The 23,460-nt window shown below is 43.7% G+C and overlaps 1 protein-coding gene across 7 annotated transcripts in view; it reads right to left on the bottom strand.

The window, feature by feature from the left end:
• LOC125448142 (methylcytosine dioxygenase TET3-like) overlaps positions 1 to 23,460 on the bottom strand; it is a 353,266-nt gene that overhangs the window by 12,182 nt on the left and 317,624 nt on the right. For all 7 annotated transcript variants that reach the window (XM_048523202.2, XM_059641139.1, XM_048523203.2 and 4 more), the window contains 2 exons: positions 6,427 to 6,564; positions 3,477 to 3,804 (listed from right to left, as the gene is read on the bottom strand). In XM_048523202.2, the coding sequence (XP_048379159.2) occupies positions 3,477 to 3,804; positions 6,427 to 6,564 (466 nt within the window). The remainder of the gene's footprint in view (positions 1 to 3,476; positions 3,805 to 6,426; positions 6,565 to 23,460) is intronic.

Below are 23,460 nucleotides of genomic sequence, written 5' to 3' on the forward strand. Positions count from 1 at the left end.
AAACCAAGTTCTTCCCTCCAAACTGAATGCTGAATTCTACCACGTTATTATCACTATTTCCTCTGGAATCTTTTACTTGGAGATTTGTCACTAAACCTGCCTCATTAAAAATCACCGGAATGAAAATAGCCTCACCCATGATTTGATCTGCAACACTCTTGTCTGAAACTGTCCTGAATGCACCTTATGCATTCTTACCTTGTGGTTACCTTTGTCAATCTGATTGTCCCAACCGACATGAAGATTAAAGTCAGCCGTGATGATTATGGTACTGCTTTTTGCACATGGCTTCACTACCTTCTGTTTATTCTCTGTCCTATTACACAGGTATTGTTAGGGGGCCTACAAATTACTTCAATCAGTATCTTGATTTTTTTTGTCTCCACCCATGTGGGAATATAACAACAGGCAGTAAACACTTCTGGAAGTATACAAAAAAGGCCCAAGAGGGTCTCGTAACAGAAGGATAGTGTTTCATACCTCTAAGCAGATGATCTGGGTTCAAGTTCCACCTGGCCTAGAACTGCGTCTAAGCAGGTTACCTAAAAAAAACCGTGATAAAAAAAGACTGTGTAGCTCAAGGAAATGATGCCTTCTTAGAGGGTGAGACTGAGGAATCAACAGTGGAAAACAAGAAAATGGTAGAGGCTTTGAACAAATATTGAAGCAAATCAAGAAGTAAAAGGAGAGAGGAATTTAGAATAATCAGATCACTAAAGAAAATGTTAATAAGAAAACTAAGGAACTAATAGGAATTAAAGTCTCTTGGATCTGATAGCCTGTATCTTGAAGCCTTAAAAGAAGTAGTCGCAGAGGTAGCAGATGCATGAATTGTAGTCTTCCAAAAATGTCCCAGCAGATTTGGAAAACTGAAAATGTCACACCTCTGTTCAAGAAGAGGGCGACAAAAGAGCGAACGACAGGTCTGTTATCATGAAAGGGCAATAATGTTTAACAAATTTAGTTATTTGAGGATGTAAAAAAGATGGTGAATAAAGGGAAACTGGTAAATGATGCATATTTGGATTTCAAAGAAGTATTTGATAAAGTGTAACATAAAAGATAACGTAAAATACAAGGCCATAACTTATGATTCTGGTAATAATATATTGACATGAATGGATAATTTATTAACAGGAAACAGGACGAGGATAAACAGATCATTTCCAGATTTGTAACATTAGGAACAAAGGGGTTCAGCTGGGGGCTGAACTATTGATGATCTACATTAATGCCTTAGATGAAAGGATCAACTGTATTGTCGTCAAACTTGTCAATGCTATTGAGTAATTTGGCAAGCAAGTTATGCAGGTACAAAGATTCTGCTTAGGGTAGAGATAAGTTAAGTGAATAGTCCAAAATTTGGCAGATGAAACATAATTTGGGAAAATGTGAGGCATAAATTATGGAAAATTAAAATATAATTTAAACAGACACAGACTGCAGAAAACTGCAGTATGGAGGGATCTAGATTCTCTTGTATATGAATCACAAATGCAGGACCAAGTACAAGTGAAGACAGTATTCAGCAGAGTACATATCACTGCCACTTAGTGTTGCCCCAAAAACTCTACTAGTTTAGAAGAATGAGAGTTGATCTCATTGAAACACAGATAGTTCTTAAGGGGCTTGACAGGATAAATGTTGAGGGTATGTTGCCTCTCATCAGAGAATCTAGGACCAGAAGGCTTAGTTGCAGAATACAGGGGTACCAATATATGATTGTAATGAGGAGGAATTTCCTCCCTCAGACGGCTAAGAGTCGTTGCAACTCCTTGCCACAGAGACCTGTGGGTGCAGAGTCTTATTATATATTTAAGGCTGAGATAAATAGATTCTTGTGAGGTATTCCAGATCAGCCACAATCCTATTGAATGGCACGGCAATCTCAAGGAAACGAATAGCCTATTCCTTATGGCATTAATGTCTTAATGTTCCGTTGGTGTAAAGCTGAGAAAGAAAGTACTTTTATGAAGGGCCCCCATTTCACTGAAGAAGATTTAGGAAAATTCACATTCAACAACTTACTCCTTCTGCCCACATTTTGACAGCTTTAACAAATTGCTGAACTGCCAGCTGAGAGAAGCCATAATGTTGTGAAACAATCAACAGCATTCCAAATAAGACAGCTGTGAAAGAATCCGTATTTTTGTTTATTTTCATTCTGAAGGCTGAGAGCTTCAACACCTGCTCTGCCAATAGCTTTGTTGCAAGCATAGACATCAACAAGATGGTGAACACGCACAGGCTGCTCACACTCAAAGATGACATGAGGCATTATTTTCTGGAGATTTCAGGCTGAGGGACTCACTTGTGTTGGATTTAGTTCTAATGGCACATAAGCCATAACTGGGGCAATTTGAGCTGGAGTCCTGTGCCATGAAAACTCAATGCAGGCTGAAGAAGCAAGAGGGCCTCCAGGATGTTTTGTGGATCCCGTTGAAAGGAAAACCAAGGCTAAACCTTGAAGAAGAGGAACTGAAATCCCTCATGAGGAAGATCAAATTGGAAGGACTTTGGAGACTCACAGAGATCATTGGCACCAGGGTGGGTGACTGGGAAGTTCATGGAACTTGTCTTGGTTGTGTTTGCCATTTGGTGTGCAGTTTGTGGTTTATGTTAGATCATGGTTTGCCTGTTACATTTTGGTCATTAGACTATAACACAGATGGTATTGACTCTCTTGGTACAGTCAAATTTATTCTGTTTGTTTAATATCTTGGAATCTTATGGCTTTATTTATATAGTGAACGATTTTGTGAGTAAATTTGTCTCCTTGAAAACACAGGTTCCTGCTTCCTATCTGGACCATAACATACTCAAAACATCCTTAGAAAACAGACAAATTTGAACAGGCATGGAGTCATAGAATTATACAGCATGGATGCAGACCCTTCAACTCAACTCATCCATGGTGACCTGATTTCCTGAACTGAACTAGTCCCATTTGCCTGCGTTTGGCTCATATCCCTTTATATCTTGCCCATCCATATACCTGTCCAAATGTCTTTTATAGGTTGTAACTGTACGTACATCTGACACTTCCTAGGGCAGTTCATTCCACACATGAACCACACTCGGTGAAAAAAAGTTGTTCCTCAGGTATCTTTTAAATCTTTCTCCTCTCACCTTAAAAATATGCCCCCTAGTTTTGAACTAACCCACCCTCAGGAAAAGATGTTTGCTATTCACCTTATCTACACCTCTCAAATTTATAAGCCTCTATAAGGTCACCCTTCAACCTCCTATGCTCCAGTGAAAAAGGTCCCAGCCTATCCAGTCTGTCCTTAGAACTCAAACCCTCTTGTCCCAGCAACATACTGGTAAATCTTTTCTGATCACTCTCCAATTTAATAACATCCTTTCTGATAGTATGGCAAGTATAACTATACACAGTGTTCCACGAAATTCTTATTCTTTATCTTCACAGCAGTGCTGTGAAAAAGTAACGCATAACTTGTAGTAAAACAGAATACCTTTGTTTTGTGCAGCACTGCACTGCAAATCTTCCTGCTTTAGTTTTCCAGCCAGAAGTTTCTTTGCTTGGTTTCTCTGTTTTTCAGCAGCTCTTTTTGCTTCTAGTTTCTTTTGACGTGCTGATTTAACTGGCTCAGGCAGCATTCTGACTTCCCTGGGGAATGCTGTAAGCACTTCTATTGCTCCAGCTTTAATCTTCTCATTCTGATTCTCTTCACTACCATATTCATCAGTTGTTGACACCTTGTACAGTGGAAGCACGTGCAATTGTTCGTCTTCTGGGGTCATTCCTATCTTACGATTGTCTTCTTTCGTTAATGTACAAACCTATGAATAATTATACCAAACAGGTAAGAATCTTACATATTGCTAAGCATTCCTGTAAAAACCAGAAACATTCTTTTGATTGTTATCTAGCTTTTATAATTCAGGTAAACTAACACAAATGTGCAGTTTGAAACGTAAACTGCTGAATACCTGTAATCTGACAGAAATGGAACTTGGTTTTCAAGGAATTCTTTACAGATGCAGTTGCGATATTTCCTCATTTTAGAAAGGCTCATTTTAAAATAATGTGCCTGATTTTATTTCAATATTAAATCAACGTGCAAAGTTGATGCAGTAGTACCCATCACCTTGGTTCTAGCACTGTGTACTTAAATATTGATTTTTACAGTGTGGTGTAGTAGAACATCTGAATTTGAAATACAATGTTTGGAAACACATCTTGAGAACACTCTAGCACCAGCAAGGATGGGTTAAAATACATAAATAGCTGGAAAGACAACTTCAACCTGCCTCCCACATGATCATGGTTGTGTTGAGTGAAAACAAACCCGATTCCAGAGGGGCTATCTGAGTTGCACAGAGTATGAAAAATTTGGAGGCTGAACAGAAAGAATAATAGTCAGATCCAAAAGTGCTTTCCAAAACTGCTTATGGGTGAAGAGGACCAGAAGTGCTTCACTGGCATTGTACAACTGAGGTAAACTGTTTTCTCACCCTGTGGTTGAAGGATTTCTCAATCTCATTACCAGCCCACTGTACTCTTCTTCGGATTTCAACCCTGCCCAACACACATTACTTCCCATTGAATTGATATTCCTTGCCTTTGGTCCCTTCCTCTTTCACTCCAAGAGCCTCATATCTCCATTCCTACGACCTGATCAAAGTCTAAAATCTTCCCTAGCACTGGCCTTTACAATCCTCATTCCCTTGCCTTTTATCAGTTGAGCCTTCAGACTCTCTTCTTCTCTGTCTTGCTCCTTTCCACTCCTGGGCTGAGGCACTTTCCTGCACAGCAGTCAGCCATCCAACCTCTCAATGTGATTGGCTACTGGCCAGAAAACACAGAATTTTGTCTTAAAAATGTGATCCAGTTGTATTTCCAGATTATTACATTTCTCATCCCCCATGACCCTGAACACCTCTTCATAGTTATTGTGATTGACAAGTCATCAAGCTGAAACTTCTAACTTCTGTTTATTTCTCCAGAAATGCCAAACGGGTGAATGTCAGCACATTTTCTGCCTTTAATATTTTTTAAAATTCTAATATTCTTCCTTTCTCTCTTAGAAAGCTTTAATCCCTTCAGGAGTGAAAGTCTGTGCAGCGTCAAGTATTGGCAGCATATGGCAGGGTTGCATCATGAGTCATCATAAAGTCGTGCACTGTACTGTATAGTATCATTTCAATATATCGAGTGAGGAAAGTGATAAATCAAAACTTGGCTTTGCACTTATTTACATGTTGGCACCTGTATTTTCAAATATCACCCTTAGTTAGCTCTGTTCTTCTGAAGAGAATTGTCACCTTTCCAAATGTGACAGACAGCAGTAACACTGTTTATAAATGTATTGATTCCAAAAGAGCAGTTTCTGATGTAATTTATTTTCATTCAATTATTGCTGGTGCTGAAAATCATAACTGTGTGTGAAATGTTCATTTTGTGATGCATGTTAGGCAGTGAAAATAGTCAGTGCTTCTAAAGTTGACCTTTCAGAACTTCCTCAAATGTCAGAGGAATGGCAGAACCAAAAATACTAACAAAGTCTTGGTTTTTGCTGAAGTAATATTTTGAGGTTTATTTAATGAATGTTAAGATTCTTGAGCAAAGTAGTGGAAAATTTGATTGTTCATTGTTAACTAATGCCTATGTGTAGAGACCACATGATGTCAGACTTGAATTTGGCTGTAATATTTTCAAGAAATGGTCTGCTAAAACTCAGTCTTGATCAATGACAATTTTTGTCAGGGATGACACAGCTGTTAGCCTTTGGTAAAATATGTTCCAGCAAAGGCACCAACTTCCAGAAAACTGGGCATAAAAACAGAGTGGACTTCTTTGTCCAGGATAACATCAGAAACTTAAACTAAGTTCATGTTTTTATGCACTTCTCAGTGATTGATACTCATGCTAGCAGGGCTGGAACTTTTTTCTTTTCATGATCAGGATCGAGTGATCATCACTGATAGATCCAGAAGTAAAGATCCCACTGCCTCATTCTCATGTAGCTCCAGAGGTGAAAAAGCATCCCTACAGCACCAGTGTGATACCATCACCCATGTTAATCATTCTTTGATCTCTTTGTGAGATTGCCAATTGCTGTTAAATTAAGAACAACTCTGTGCTGAAGGCTGAAGCTCCCAAGAATGGAGACTGTCGAAACTCATTTAAAATTGCAACTCTTACAGCCAGCAGATAGAAGTGGGTCTTGTTCCACAGTTCCCAGATTGATTTGAACTTGGATCCAAGAGATGAAAGGTCTGCGTGGAACCCATTGCACTATGAAGTTCCCCTGATGGCAGTTATTTGATCTAACAATAATGTGAAAATAAATGAAATATAATTTTGAATGTAGCATTATTTGAAACTATGGGATTCCTGGCTTTGTTCGAGGGACAAAACTGATTAAATATTGATTTCATACAGAGTATTAGTCTACATACCACAGTACAGCCATTGTACATATTATGCTGATCTTTGTGAGCATGGGCACAGAAGTCCATACATGCAGTTACACCAGAAAATGGCTTTCCTTCTTTTTTTCCAAGTCTGCAGTCGGGGGCTATTTGTTCATTTGTAACCTGTGGAGATAATGAATTGTACGCATGATTTGTTTTGTTTGTTTTAATCAAGTTTAGATGCATGTTTTATAGATCAGTGATTTGCAGTCATTGTTATCACTAGATTTCACTGTACTTATGAATATTCAAGTGAAAGAGTTAAAACAAACTATATTTTTGCAATTCTACTAATGAACTGTAAATTAATAAACTAACTGTAAATTAACTGATATATTAAGGGAAACAGAGAAACATTTAAATTGTGGTGTTTGCAATCCCAATACTCCAATGCAAGTCAAAACCAACTAGGTACTTATGAAGTGCCATAATGAGTAGGCTCAGATGACCAGTTTGTACTCAGCAAGGTCCCAAAAGGTATTGGTTGAGCATACTAAGCACCCAGGGAGCTGCAACCCACTTCTTAGAAAAGTAATAATGTCTGCAGCTGAGAAAAAGCAAGGGTTTACTCTGAAAGCTGGAACTTCTTTAGTATTACACTGATGTATCAGGTTGGTTTGCTGAAGATGCTGAAATCTCCAAGTCAATCTTGAACTTGTATACTTCTTACTGTTAGGGAGAAATGCTGTGGCTCAGCCAGTTCTGAAAGCACACAAACCACCAGTGTTGTGCAATGTCATTAATCTACTGAAGATTATTTCTACTGGATATCGATGCCATTTTCAATATTAATGAATGCATCTCTGTGATATTTGCCTTTTTACTCCACTTAGCTTTCTGTCAGGTTTTTTTTCTGGCATTCCCTTGCTGAAACACATTCCTCTCAAGCAACTGTATTAAAATATAATTTCTGGCAATGTAAAATGATGTCACACATACTTTACTGTATTTGTGGTTAAATCTGGCCAAGATTTTTCTTAGTTCTCAAGCCAGTTGCTACAGGGAGTTCAACTCTTTTCCCCTGCAGTGTTATACCTCTGCAAAAATTCTTACACTTTGGGCATTAATTTTTCTCAGCAGATTACTGACCAATGATGGTTTTCTTTTCAAATTTATTATCCAAGAATCACATTCAAATATTGAGAGTATTTTTTAAAAAGAATTCTTGTGAAGTTGGTGTGGTCAATTAGGGTCGCCCATCCTTAGTTGTCTTTGAGAAGCTTGTAGTGAGCTGCCTTCTTGAACCATTGCAATCAACAGATTGTAGGTACCCCCGCAATGCTTTTAGGGAGGGAGTTACAGGACTTTGAGCCAGCAACACTGAAGGAACAAGAATATATTTCCAAGTCAGGATGGTGAGACCTGGCAGGTAGTGATGTTCTCAAGTACCTGCTATTCTTATCCTTCTAGATGGTAGTGATCATAGGTTTGCATGGCACTGTCCAAGGAGCCTTGGTGAATTTTTGCAGTGCATCATGCAAATAATACTAAGTGACAATAGTAGGGGAATAGATATTTGTAGATGTGGTTCCAATCAAGCAGGCTGGTTTCTCTGGAAGGTATTGAGCTTCTTGAGTGTTGTTGGAGCCCTACTTATCTAGGCAAGTGGAGAGTGTTCCATCAAACTCCTGACTGTGTCTTGGAGACAGTGAACAGGCTTTGGGCATTAGGAGATGAATGACTATTTGCAGGATTCCTAACCTTTGACTTGCTCTTGTAGTCACAATACCTGTTTCACTGGTCCAGTTCAGTTTCTGGTCAAAGTTAATGCCAGAATGATAATAGTACATGCTTCAGTGATGTTAACTCAATTGAATGTGAAGTGGTGATGGTTCATTCTCTTAATCACTATCTGGCATTTGTATGGTATGTATGTTACTTGGCACTTTTCAGCCCAAACCTGGATATTCGAGATAATAGGAACTGCAGATGCTGGAGAATCCAAGATAACAAGGTGTAGAGCTGGATGAACACAGCAGGCCAAGCAGCATCTTTGGAGCAGGAAAGCTGACGTTTTGGGCCTGCTGTGTTCAGCCAGCTCTACCTTATTGTCCAAGTCCTGCTGCATTTGGACATACACTGCTTCAGTATCACAGGAGTCACAAACGGTGATGAAAATTGTGCAATCATTTGCGAACGTCCCCACATCTGACCTTTTAATGAATGCAGCTTCATTGGCAAAGCAGTCCAAGACAGTAGGGCCTAGGACTTTATCTTGTGAAACTCATGCACGAATGTCCTGCAGCTCAGATGACCGTTTCCAAAAACAACAGCCATCGTTCTTTGTGCCAAGTATGACACCCAGCCTGTCAAGAGTCTTTCTCTGGATTCTCACTGATTCCAGCTTTGCTCAGGCTCCTTAATGCCACACTCACTCAAAAGTCGTTTTGACGTCAAAGACAGCCATGTACCTCATCTCTGGAATTTAGCTCTTTTGACCATGGTTGAATCAAGGCTGAAGTGAGGTCAAGAGTTAGATGGTCCTGACAGAACCCAAACTGAGTGTCAGTGATCAGCTTATTGTGAAGCAAGTGTACTTGACAGCACTGATGACACCTTCTATCACATCAGTCAAGATCTAGAGTAGATTAATGGGACAGCAATTCACTAGTTTTGATTTGTTCTACATTTTGTGTACAACCTGGGCAATTTTCACATTGTCAGGTCAATGCCAGCATGGTAAACTACACTGGAACAGCATGCCTAAGGGTCCTGCAAATTATGCAGCACATGTTTTTGTCATTTTTGCACAAATGTTGTTTGGGCTCATAACCTTGACAGTATCCACAGCCTCCAACCATTTCTTTATATCATGTGGGTGAATTAAATTGGCTAAATTGCTGGTGAATTATGGAAGAGGCCAATATAGATTTTCCACTTGGTATTGCAAATTGAAGACTGTTGCAAATGATTTAGCCTTAGGTTTTGTACTGATGTGCTGGGAAACATCCAATATTGAGGATGGGGATATTTGTGGTGCTACCTGGTCAGGTAAATTGGTGAAGTGTCCATCATCATTCAAGACTAAATATGATCTAATTTATCGGTAGTGGAATCCCTAAAATTTGCTTTTTGGCATGCAGATGGTCCTGTTTTATAGATTCACCAGTTGATGCCTCCATAGAATTCCATAGAATCCCTGCAGTGCAGAAATGGGCCTTTCAGCCCATTAAGTCTACACCAGTTAAATAAAGGTAATTACAGGGGCATGAGAGAGGAACTGACGAAGATCGACTGGAAGCAGGGCCTAGTGTAGAAGACAGTAGAGCAACAAAGGCAGGAGTTTCTGGGTGTAATTGAGGACACAGTACAAAGGTTCATCCCAAAGAAAAGAAATATTATCGGGGGTGGGGGAGGGAAATAGACAACCATGGCTGACGAAGGAAGGCAGGAAATGTATCAAAGAAAAAGAGACAGCCTATCAAGTGGCCAGGAGCACTGGGAAATCAGAAGATTGGGAAGGCTACAAAAACAAACAGAACAAAGAGAGAAATAAGGAAGGAGAGGATCAAATATGAAGGTAGGCTAGCCAGTAATATTAGAAATGATAGTAAAAGTTTCTTTCAATACATAAGAAACAAACGAGAGGCAAAGGTAGACATTGGGCCGCTCAAAATTGATGCTGGAAGGCTAGTGATGGGAGATAGGGAAATAGCTGAAGAACTTAATAAGTACTTTGCGTCAATCTTCACAGTAGAAGACATGAGTAGTATCCCAACAATTAGGGAGAGTCTCAGCAGAGTTGATTATGGTAGGCATTACAAAAGACAAAGTGCTAGAAAAGCTAAAAGGTCTAAAAATTGATAAATCTCCTGGCCCCGATGGGCTACATCCTAGAGTTCTGAGGGAGGTGGCTGAGGAAATAGCGGAGGCGTTGGTTGTGATCTTTCAAAAGCCACTGGAGTCAGGGCAAGTCCCAGATGATTAGAAAATCACTGTTGTAATCCCCTTGTTTAAGAAAGGATCAAGACAAAAGATGGAAAATTATAGGCCGATTAGCCTAACCTCGATTGTTGGTAAAATTCTAGAATCCATTGTCAAGGATGAGATTTTGAAATTCTTGGAAGTGCAGGGTCGGATTAGAACAAGTCAGCAAGGATTTAGCAAGGGGAGGTTGTGCCTGACAATCCTGTTAGAATTCTTTGAAGAGGTTACAAGTAGGTTCTTTATTGAACCAGCCTGATACTTTGGCTCGATGGCAATCATAGAGTCATGGTGAGGAAAGCGGTGGAATATGATGGATTATTAGGTTGCAGGTTGTGCAGGAGTACAATTCTGATACTGTTGAGGGCCCACCCTGCCTCCCAAATACTCAATCTTGATTTGCGAGACTGTTCAAAGTCTATCCCATTTAGTTTGGTGATAGTGCTGCACAACAGGTGTACTCAAGGTGAACACAAGACTTTATCAACTTCATCACAAAGTTTGTACAGTATTCACTTCTAGTGATACTGTCCTGGATCTCTGCATCCTCAACAGGCATATTGATGAGGAAAAGGCCAACAATGTTTTTTTCCCCACTTGTTATTCTTTCACCACCTGCCACAGTTCCAGTCTGGCAGGTGTCATTTCAGATTTCACCAACTTGATCATTACTGATGCTGCTGATACATTCTTGTGAGTGGACACTGAAGTCTCTTGCTCAGAGTACATTCTGTGCCCTTGCCGCCTTTAATGTTTCTTCGAAGTGGTGTTCAACCTTGAGGAGTACTGAATTATCAGCTGATGGTGAGGTGGGAGGGAGGGGTACTATGGAATGTCATCTTGAGCAAGAGGTTTCCCTACATGTGGTTGAGCTGATGCCTGAGACTTCATAGGCTTCCAAATCCATGTTTGGGATTCCCAAGGCAAATCCCTCACAAGTATATATGATGATGCCATCACCTTTGCTAGTGGGACAGGACATATCCAGGGATGAGGATGGTGTCATCTGGCACCTTGTCAGTAAAGTACTATTCAGGCTATTGCTCGACTAGTCGGTGAGACAGCTCTCGTGGTTTTGGCTCTAGCCCCCCAGATGTTGGTAAAGAGAACAGCGCAGGGTGAACAAGAAATATCTGCTCCTGTCATTTTTGGAGGCCTTGTTGATGCTAAGGTGGTCCATCCAGTTTAATTCTATTTCTGTTTAGGCCCATATATGAGATGTGTGGATGATGTTGTTACTCATCTTGTAATTTAGAGGCCCAGGAAATATTCTCGGGATCCAGGCTCAATTTGCACCACTTTGTGAAATCTAGAATTAAAAATTCAATTCCAATGAAAGCCATCTGATTCACGAATGTCCTTTAGGAAAGGAAATTTACTGTCGATACTTGATTTGGTCTACATGTGATTCCAAACACAGCCCTAATTGTCTTCTGTTATGGCCAAGGAAGGTACCCAGTAGTATCGAACTGCTCAAAACAAAAAGGAATAAAATCACCTGGCATTAATCTAGGCACTGAAAATTACAATAGTAAACTCAGCCTTGTTAATCCTGCAATGTCCTCCTTACCAACATCTGAGAATGTGTGCCTAAATTGGAAAAGCCTGTCTCGCTGCCAACCAACAGTGGGTCAGATCAGATGTAGTTGGCATCACAGTGGTGTACGATCTGGAGGGATTTTCCCTTAGAGTACTTAATGTTGACACCAGATACCATGAAATATCATGGCATCAGCTCAAACATGGCCAAGGAAAGCACTGGCTAATCACCAGATAGCACCAACCCCACCCATTCCATGAAACAATAGTTCTCCATATTGAACACCAAGAAAACACTGAGGGTGGCAACAGTGCAGAATGTACCCTGGCTAGGCAATATCTATCTATGAGTGCAGCACAGTAATTAAAATAACTTCACAGAGACTGGTATCACGTCACCAAGCTACCCGTCATTTATACACAAATATTCCTTGACTCTGGTACAGCCACTTCAGAGTCCACTCCCAGAATGTCGGCATCTCTGGCACTTATCTTTTTATCTTTCAGCCAGGGCTCCCTGATTGGACAGTTTAACAGCCCCAGTAAGGGAACTCATGCTATATGATCAAGCTGGCTTGACCTCATTGCAATCACTACATCCTTCCTCTTCTGAATCAGAGGACATAAGCTGATAAAGAGCCTCCCAGGAATGTTCCTCCAACTTGGCGTCTGACATGGGTAGCATGTAATGCATTGGAGCTTGCCTCTTGCGCCAGGAACACCTCAGCAGAATTTCACTCCTCTTTTCCGGTGGCAAAGGTGCCAGGTGGCTAAAACCATCATGTCCATCTCAGATTCTGAGGCTTTGTCAATATTTGACAGAGAGGGTGAACCGACAGGTTCTGGTCGTCTTTCCAAACTGATCTGAGGGGCAGGGCACATTTTGTTCCTGTATCATTGGTGAATTAACAGCTTTCATATGGTCCATATATGTGTTCGGGACTGTGACACGGACCTGAACTTAATAGATCACTGATCCTGACCTAGCATCAACCATGCTTCTTACCCTTTTCCATTATTCTTACACCAAACTTTATCCCCTGTATCAAAGTCTCTCGCTTGGCAAATTTTGTTGTGTGGCAGTGGCATTCTTCATGCTGCTTCACCCTACCCTCCCTCCAACTGTCCCAGGTCCGGGAAGATCAGACTTAACCGGTTGTGGAATCTTCTACCCATTGGCAACCCCGTCAGTGCAATCCTTATAAGCACACATCGGGTAGTCTGAAAATCAAATAAGAACCGTGACAAAAACAGAAATTGCTTGAAAAGCTCAGCAGGTCTGGCAGCATCTGTGGACAGAAATCAGAGTTAGTGTTTTGGATTGAGCAACCTTTCTTCAGAACCTTCATTACTTTCAGGTCAAGTGACGCCTCCTCAGGGTGACCTGGTAGGAATGAAGTTTCTGAGGAAGGGTCACTTGACTCAAAATGTTAACTGATTTCTCTCCACAGATGCTGCCAGACCTGATGAGCTTTACCAGAATTATTGCTTTTGTTTCTAATTTACAGCATCCACAGCTCATTTGTTCTTTATTTAAGAACTGTAAGAGCTTGGTATCTAGCTTGTTTCTTCAAGCCAGCCTTCAAAGTTTGGACTGCTGTTTCTGCCAGGCCATTGGATAATGAGTGGCTTTGTTTTTCTTTGTTCATCATGGGATGAGGGCATCACTGACCAGGCAGCATCTATTGCCCATCCCTGGTTGCCAAGAGGACAGTTAAGAGTCAACCACATTGCTATGGGTCTCAAATCATAGGTAAGGATGACAGTTTCCTTCCCTAAAGAACATTAGTGAACCAAATGGGTTTTTCCGAGAATTGACAATAGATTCATGGTTATCATTAGACTCCTGATTCCAGACATTTTTATTGACTTCAAGTTCCACCATCTCCTGTGATGGGATTTGAACCCAGGCCTCTTGACATTATCTGGGTTTCTGGGTTGACAGTGCAGCGATAATAACACCAGACCATCACCTCCCCATGGAGGTATGGAGCTGTCTTTATATGTTGAATCCTATTTGACTTTAGGAAACATCCAATTTTCCTCTTGGTAAACGACAGCCTATTATCTGTGACCAACACTTCTGGGACTCCGTATGTTGGAAAAGTTTTTCTAACATCATATCCATGTTTGACAGATGCACCACTTCATGTCTACAATGACTAATAACAGTGAACCAATGAAAGGACCTGCACAGTAGACGTGCAACCAAATCCAAGATTTATCCATTTTTCCCACAGATATTTCATAAACAAGGCCAAGAATACAGCGATACAAAGGAACAGTTATCATCCTGTTAGGTGTTGGCACACTGTGATCCCATGAGATCTTTGTTACTGACATACAAGGCCTCCCCATATAGCATCAGGATGATATTAGTTCATAGGTGGTCCAATGGAGAGGAATGCCCAATGGCTGCTGACTGTAATTTTTGTCTGTGTTGGCACTCTAGGCACTGCCCCACAGATGCAACTATGTCTGCATCCAGGCTGGGCCACCAGACATAACTTCATGCCAGCATGTTCATTTTGGTTAAGCCCTGGATGGCCCTACCCTGGTGGAGTTCAGCCAGTATTTTGACAGTGTCCCTTGTTCAGGACAATCACTCTTGCTCCCCATAACAATATGCAGTCCTTTACAGTAAGCTGGCCACTCCGGGTACGAAAAGGTTTCATTTCTAGTTGTGGTGGCCCTTTGACTCCCTCTATCACCACCAACTGTTTCAGTTTTGGCAGGACTAGATTTTTTTGCGTCAGAAGTCTGATATTGTTACCTGGGGCTGGGAGTATGTCCAGAAAATTTAAAGCCACAACAGACTTCGACTGGGGGTACCACCAATGGTGTATCTGCTAATGGGAGGCAGGTCAATGCATCTGTATTTGCTACTCAGCCTCCAGGACAGGGTTCTAACTTGTAATTATGACCACTATTTATGAGCAGCACTATGTTGTCCTCTTTAAACATGCCAAATAGGGGTTTGTGGTCTGTTATTATCACAAATTTTTGTCCATGATGGCATTGGTGGAACTTCCTGACTCCAGATATGGCCACCAAGCCTTCTTTATCCATTTAGACATAATGATACTCTGCATTAACTGAAGTCCCGGACGCATATACTATTAGGTATTCCTCTCCATTGGACCACCTATGAGCCAGTACCATGCTGATGCTGTATGGGGAGGTGTTGTATGTCGATAACAAGAAAGATCTCTTGGGATCAAGGTTTCCCAACAGCTGAGACGATGATCAGAGATAATGGGAACTGCAAACGCTGGAGAATCCAAGATAACAAAGTGTGAAGCTGGATGAACACAGCAGGCCAAGCAGCATCTCAGGAGCACAAAAGCTGACATTTCGGGCCTAGACCCTTCATCAGAGAGGGGGATGGGGAGAGGGTTCTGAAATAAATAGGGAGAGTGGGGGAGGTGGACCGAAGATGGAGAGAAAAGAAGATAGGTAGAGAGGAGAGTATAGGTAGGGAGGGAATAGGTCAGTCCAGGGAGGACGGACAGGTCAAGGAGGTGGGATGATGTTAGTAGGCAGGAAATGTCCCCTTCCCCCACTGCATCCCAAAACCAGCCCAGCTTGTCCCCTCCCCCGACTGCATCCCAAAACCAGCCCAGCTTGTCCCTGCCTCCTTAACCTGTTCTTCCTCTCACCTATCCCCCCTCCCACCTCAAGCCACACCTCCATTTCCTACCTACTAACCTCATCCTGCCTCCTTGTCCTGAAACAGACACTTGCAGCCATGCGCCGGCATCTCTAGGCACTGCAATCAAGCCTGCCCCAGCTCAGAGCCTCCCTCTCCCAGACCTGCAAAGGACCTCTCCTGTTTTTTTATCCTCCGCAGGATCCACAGACTGAACACCCAGTTCCACTCAGCTTTACTGGACACCAAAATCATAAGTACAACAAACTCACTGGCTCCTGCCACATTAAAAAGGATTCCCCCACCTCTCAAATCTCGAGCCTGTCCCTGCACCTCCCCCACCATGTACCCGCCGCCATTGACCATGAGGACACGGCCGCTGAACCCACCGATGACGTCACATCCGCCACTGCCGGGCACACCACTTCCGGGACCGCAAATGTGACCGCTGCTGCAGTCACCGCCTCCACGTCCAGAACTAACACCACACACATCACCCTCACCACTGCTGCCGCCGCCCACCCGGCTCCTCCAACCGCCGACGCCACTCCGCCCACCTCTGACGGAACCCCACCCACAGCCGACGACCACATTGCTCCGCCCACAACCTCCATAGCCAGCAACCCCAGAGGAGACAGCCACACTGAGCCCTGCCGAATCTTCACCATCCCCCCAGACCTCCCACTGACTAAGGACAAACAGTCAGTCCTCAGCAAGGGGCTCACCTTTCCCCCCCTCCACCCACACATCAACGAATACCAGTCACGTTTGAATGTCGAGCAGTTTTTCCGCCGCCTTCGCCTCCACACTTACTTCTTTAACCGAGAGCCCAACCATCCCTCCACTGACCCCTTCACCCGCCTCCAACACAAGTCCTCCTCCTGGACACCACCCCCGGGCCTCCTACCCTCCCTCAACCTCTTCATCTCCAACTACCGTCGAGACATCAACCGCCTCAACCTCTCCACCCCTCTCACCCACTCCAACCTCTCCCCCGAACAGGCAGCCCTCTGCTCCAACCCCAACCTCACCATCAAACCCGCAGACAAGGGAGGCGCAGTGGTAGTATGGCGCACTGACCTCTACATCGACGAGGCCAAATGCCAACTCTCCGACACCTCCTCCTACCGCCCCCTTGATCATGACCCTACCCCCGAGCACCAAACCATCATCTCCAATACCATCCATGACCTCATCACCTCAGGGGACCACCCACCCACAGCCTCCAACCTTATTATTCCCCAACCCCGCACGGCCCGTTTCTATCTCCTTCCCAAAATCCTCAAACCCGCCTGCTCTGGTTGACCTATTGTCTCAGCCTGCTTCTGCCCCACCGAACTCATCTCCGCCTATCTGGACTCCATTTCCTCCCCCATGGTCCAGGAACTCCCCACCTACGTCCGTGATACCACCCACGCCCTCCACCTCCTCCAGAACGTCCAATTCCCTTTTCACCATGGATGTCCAGTCCCTATACACCTGTATTCCTCATGCAGATGGCCTCAAGGCCATCCTCTTCTTCCTGTCCCGCAGGCCTGACCAGTCACTCTCCGACACCCTTATCCGCCTTGCCAAACTCGCCGTCACCCTCACCCTCAACAACTTCACTTTTGCTTCCTCCCACTTCCTACAGACAAAGGGGGTGGCAGGCATGGGCCCAAGCTATGCATGCCTCTTTGTAGGTTACATGGAACAGTCCCTCTTCCGCATCTACACAGGCCCCAAACCCCACCTCTTCTTCCGTTACATTGATGACTGTATCGGCGCCGCCTCTTGCTCCCAAGAGGAGCTCGAACAGTTCATCCACTTCACCAATACCTTCCACCCTAACCTCAAATTCGCCTGGGCCATCTCCAACTCATCCCTCACCTTCCTGGACCTCTCAGTTTCAATCTCAGGTAACCAGCTAGAAACTGATGTCCATTTCAAGCCCACCGACTCCCACAGCTACCTCGAATACACCTCCTCCCACCCACCCTCCTGCAAAAATTCCATCCGCTATTCCCAATTCCTTTGCCTCCGCCGCATCTGCTCCCAGGATGAGGCATTCCACTCCAGCACATCCCAGATGTCCACGTTCTTCAAGGACCGCAACTTTCACCCCGCAGTGGTCGATTACGCCCTGGACCGCGTCTCCCGCATTTACCGCAACACATCCCTCACACCCTGTCCCCACAACAACCGGCCTAAGAGGAGCCCCCTCGTCCTCACTACAACCCCACCAACCTCCGGATACAACGCATCATCCTCTGACACTTCCGCCATCTAAAGTCCGACTCCACCACCCAAGCCATTTTTCCATCCCCACCCTTGTCTGCCTTCAGGAGAGACCACTCTCTCTGCGACTCCCTTGTCCACTCCACACTCCCCTCCAACCCCACCACACCCAGCACCTTCCCCTGCAACCGCAGGAAGTGCTACACTTGCCCCCACACCTCCTCCCTCACCCCCATCCCAGGCCCCAGGATGACTTTCCGTATTAAGCAGATGTTCACCTGCACATCTGCCAATGTGATATACTGTATCCCTGTACCCGTTATGGCTCCATCTACATTGGGGAAACCAAGCGGAGGCTTGGGGACCGCTTTGCAGAACACCTCTGCTCGGTTCGCAATGAACAACTGCACCTCCCAGTCGCGAACCATTTTAACTCCCCCTCCCATTCCTCAGATGACATGTCCATCATGGGCCTCCTGCAGTGCCACAATGATGCCACCCAAAGGTTGCAGGAACAGCAACTCATATTCCGCATGGGAACCCTGCAGCCCAATGGCATCAATGTGGACTTCACAAGCTTCAAAATTTCCCCTTCCTCCACTGCATCCCAAAACCAGCCCAGCTCGTCCCCTCCCCCCACTGCATCCCAAAACCAGCCCAGCTTGTCCCTGCCTCCTTAACCAGTTCTTCCTCTCACCTATCCCCTCCTCCCACCTCAAGCCGCACCTCCATTTTCTACCTACTAACCTCATCCCGCCTCCTTGACCTGTCCGTCCTCCCTGGACTGAACAATCCCCTCCCTACATCCCCACCTATACTCTCCTCTCCACCTATCTTCTTTTCTCTCCATCTTCGGTCCGCCTTCCCCCCCTCCCTATTTATTTCAGAACCCTCTCCCCATCCCCCTCTCTGTTGAAGGGTCTAGACCCGAAGCTTTTGTGCTCCTGAGATGCTGCTTGACATGCTGTGTTCATCCAGCTTCGCACTTTGTCACCTGAGACGATGATAACTGTTTCTTTGCGTTGCTCGGCCTTGTTTATGCAACCGTTTCCAGGGCTGACCCCTTTTTGGAGTTGATATAAAAGTGCCAAGATGAAGGCCAAGTTACATATGAACTTTCTGTAATAATTTACTAGACCAAGAAATGACCTAAGCTCCTGGGCAGACGTAGGAGCCAGGGCAGCTTTGATCACCCTCACTACATTTTCCAACAGATGTAACTTGGTTTTGTGGACTCTAGGGTTGATGTACGTCACTTGGGGTCCTGCAACACACATTTTCCCTTTTTAGGCATATAGCCACCTTGGAAAAACACCTTCGGACTGTGTCCAAGTTGCCTAAGAGTTCCTGTTAGTTTTTGCTGTTGTTCGAATGTTATGTAGATTAATAGCAATCTGAGGTAGACTTTATAAAATGTTCTCCATCATCCAATGAAAAATTGGACAAGTTGATGATACCCCAATTGCAGTCTTGTATATTGTATTTATCCAGCTGTGAAAAGTAGGTTACCATTTGCTTAAGATCCCCACAAAGGCGAACTGACCCATTAGGTTTCAAAATCGGTACAATTTTGCAAATTGGAACAGTTTGATGATTCCTTCACTTTGTAGCCTTCTGATTTATGTCTTACAGAATTGTGGCCAACATGCAAGGTGGCCTTGGCTCCTTTGACAGTCCCTAGATCGTCCTGTGGACTACCAGGTATTTAATTAGGACTTCACACAGAGGCAGCCATTTTCTAATTGAAATATGTTGAGCCATTCTAGGTGAATCTCTTGCAAACAATTTCATCCCATCAACCTGGGACCGAGCCTTTTACTTCAATCAATAGCCCCTGAACCAGCCGCTTTTCATCAGAGACCAGAACCAAGATTATACCCTTAATGTGTAAAGCTTCCCTGGTATAAGTTCTCAGTCTAGCCAAGGTCTTGTGCAAACTTAAGGGCCGGAATGCAGAGCGAATTTTGTGGAAAAACTTGTTCTGTAATCAAATGATGTGGCCACGCCAGTTTCAATCGCCAAGAGTACCCAATGACTCTTTACCCAGACATTTATTTTGGTTGGTTCTGATTTGGATGTTGCTCAGCAATTTAACTGTCCCAAACCAGATGTAGGTGGTCTTTCTCATGTACCAACTATCCTGGATACCAGTCTACGAGTTATCTTACTTAATTTAGGTTAAGTAGGACTCTTTTGCTGTCTTGAGTCCATACACCGGCAGCAACTGCAATGCTTGCTGGCCAGGATCCTGAAGAAAATTTTAACCATTTGGCCGAGGCTTGGCTTTGTTTTCACGTTTTGCTGTGGGACGAAGTAGAGTCACTCTGATGAGGTTATGTTCTAAGTAAGGCTATGCAATTGCGTGCACTCAAGTGTTGTTCCCCAAGCTCAGTCGGATTGGTGAGGATGTCCCCTTCCAACTGAATAGCTTGCAACTCATATGCTTGACTTGCAGCATTTTCTAATGATAAACTCAGTTGTAGTGCCTGTTTGAAGTCCAATTGGGCTTCAGGAAGTAAGCACTTTTGCGTAGTTACATGACTAATCTCACAAACCAAACAGTCTCTCAGCATCTCATTAAGAGTTAAACCAAAGTCACCTGCTTCTGCCAGTCATCTTAACCGAGTCAAAAATCCTGATACAGATTCCCCTGGTTCTTGAATTGTTGAATAAAAACAACAGCATCTCAAAATTAGAAGAGACCTGAGGTAATAATATTCCTTAACTATGTCCATTCATTCTTGAAAGGTTTTAGTGCCTCAGGGAAAGTTTGGCCCCTAGTAACAGGAAAAGCTGCGCCTCAACAGATTGTCAGAATTACTCATTGCTTTTCATCTGCCACAACGTTATTTGCCCCGAAAAAAATACAACATTCTTTCCAAGGCTGAGTCCTCAATGGCAGGGTCAAACAAGTCAAACTTCCCAAATAAAGGCAGAATGTTAGAAATGCTTACTCAAGTCAAAAATGAATATCACGAATGAGTTTCTTCAGGAACATGCTTTACTCTTGTCACCACTGAAATAACCTCGCAGAGGCTGATATCCTGTCACCAAGTCACCCTTCATTTACACATGAGCAGTCCTTAACTCCAGTACTGCTTCTTCAGCTCCCTGAATGTCACCATCTCTGAAACTCCACTAACGAGCCTGACCTTGTTACAACCAAGATAGCAGTGTCACTACAAACCAAGCTGGTGGAGTCCTAAAGGATATAGCTAGTAGATTCCACCTGTAGCAGGTGATGAGGTAATCAACAGGCAGGAAGAACATAACTGATCTTATCCTCACCAATCTAGTAGCCGCAGATACGCCTGTCCCAAACAGTAACAGGAGGAGTGAGCACTGCATTGTCCTTCCAGAGACAAAAGCTGATCTTTACATGAAGGAAACCCTCCATCATCTTGAGTGGCACCATGCTGCAGGTGCCTTTGAACAGACTTAGAAACTCAAAACTCAGCATCCATGAGGCAGAATGAGCCATAATCAACAGCAAAATTGTACTTATACAAAATCTTCAACTTCACAGGTGAGCATATTCCCCATTCTACCATTGCCATTAAGTCAGGGAATCAACTCTGGTTCAATGAGAAGTGCAGAAGGGCATAGCAGGAGCAGTACCAGACATATCTGAAAATGAATTGTCACCCTGGTCAAGCTACAACACAGGACTCCTTGTGCGCTAAACAGCAGAGCAGCAAGTAATAGACAGGGCTAAATGGTCACACAATCAATGGATCAGACTGAAGCACTGCAGTCCTGCCATATTAAATGGAGAATGATGGTAGACAATTAAACAACTCAGTGGAGAAGGAGGCTCCACAAATATTTCTATCCTCAGAAGTTGGGGAGTCAAAGATATCAGTGCAAAAGATAAGGCTAAAGCACTTGCAACAATATTCAGAAAGTATTGCCAAATGGATGATTCTTCCTCGCTTGCCAGCATCTCAGGTATCAATCTTGATTCAATTCATTCCACACGATATGAAACAACAGTTGAAAGCACTGAATATTGCAAAGACTATAGGCCAACATCATTATGGCAATAATTCTGAAGACTTGTGCTCCAGAACTTGCTGCAGCCCTAGCCAAGCTGTTCCAGAACAGTTACAACTGTGGCATTTACTTGACAATGCAAAAAATTGGCCAGGTATGTTCTGTACTCAAGAAGCAGGGCAGATCCAACCTGGTCAATTATTGTACCATCAATGTAAATGCAATCACCGGTGAAGTGATGGAGTCATCAACAGTGCTACCAAGCAGAACCTGCTTTGCCATGACCTGCTTGCTAACAAAAAAAGACTCAGTGGTGTGTGGATAAGGTAATGCTTTTCTTTTTTTAAAAAAATCATGTGCTGGTAAGTACAGAATTGGTAATTTTTTTTTTATTTCACTTATCTATTATTTGATATTATAGTAGGACTAAGCTAAGCTTAAGAGTAAAAACGGCAGGAGATCCCAGACCCGTGTTATTCTCTTCTTGCTCGATGTGGGACCTCAGGGATGCGGCTGATGTCCCTGACTCCAACATGTGCAGGAAGTGTGTCCAGCTGTAGCTCTTGTCAGATTGCATGATAGTCTGGAGCTGTGGATGGACTCACTTTGGAGCATTCACGATGCTGAAGTAGTCGTAGATAGCAAGTTTAGTAAATTGGTCACACTGCAGATTAAGATTGCTGAATGAGAAATGGAATGGGTGACCAAAAGGCAGTTAAAAAGTAGGAAGGCAGTGCAAGTGTCCCCGTGGTCATCTCCCTCCAAAACAGGGATACCATTTTGGATGCTGTTGGGGGAGATGGCTCACCAGGGGAAGGTGGCAGTAGCCAGGTTCTTGGCACTACGGCTGGCTCTGCTGTACAGAAGAACGGGAAGAAGAACGGAAAGGCTATAGTCATAGGGAATTTGATTGTAAGGGCAGTAGATAGGTGGCTCTGTGGTCCGTAACAAGACTCCCTAATGGTATGTTGCCTCCCGGGTGCATGGAAGAGGGATGTCTCAGATCGACTGCAGGACATTCTGAAGGGGGAGGGTGAACAGCCAGGATGAGGTCCTATAAGCAGAATAGAAAGTTAGGAGCCAAGTTAAAAAGTAGGACCTCTCAGGTAGTAATCTCAGGAGTGCGACCAGTGCGATGTGCTAGTCAGAGTAATGAAAGAAGAGGCAGGATAAATGAGTGGCTTGAGAGATGGTGCAGGAAGGAGGGGCTCAGATTTTTGGGACATTGGGACCGGTTCTGGGGGAAGTGGGACTATTACAAATTGGATGGTCTACACCTAGGCAGGACTGGAACCAATGTCCTGGGGGGTGTTTTTGTGAACACTGTTGGGGAGGATTTAAACTGATGTGTCAGGGGGATGGGTACTAAATGGGGAGGATAGTGGACAGTAAGGAGGTAGTAACTAAAGCCTGTAAGGAATTAGATAATGAAGTCAGTGTGACGAAGGGGAAGAGTAGGCAGACAGCAGACAATTAACTCAAAGGGACAGGTGGTCTGACGTGCATGTGTTTTAAAGTGAGAAGTGTAGCAGGTAAGGCTGATGAACTTAGGGCGTTGATTAGTACCTGGGAGTGTGATGTTATTGCTATTACTGAACTTGGTTGAGGGAAGGGCAAGATTGGCAACTAAATATCCCAGGATATCGATGCTTCAGGCGGGATAGAGAGGGAGGTAAAAGGGGTGGAGGAGTAGCATT

The sequence above is a fragment of the Stegostoma tigrinum genome, chromosome 40 (genome assembly GCF_030684315.1).
Source record: "Stegostoma tigrinum isolate sSteTig4 chromosome 40, sSteTig4.hap1, whole genome shotgun sequence".
In the NCBI taxonomy this organism is placed as follows: domain Eukaryota; kingdom Metazoa; phylum Chordata; class Chondrichthyes; order Orectolobiformes; family Stegostomatidae; genus Stegostoma; species Stegostoma tigrinum.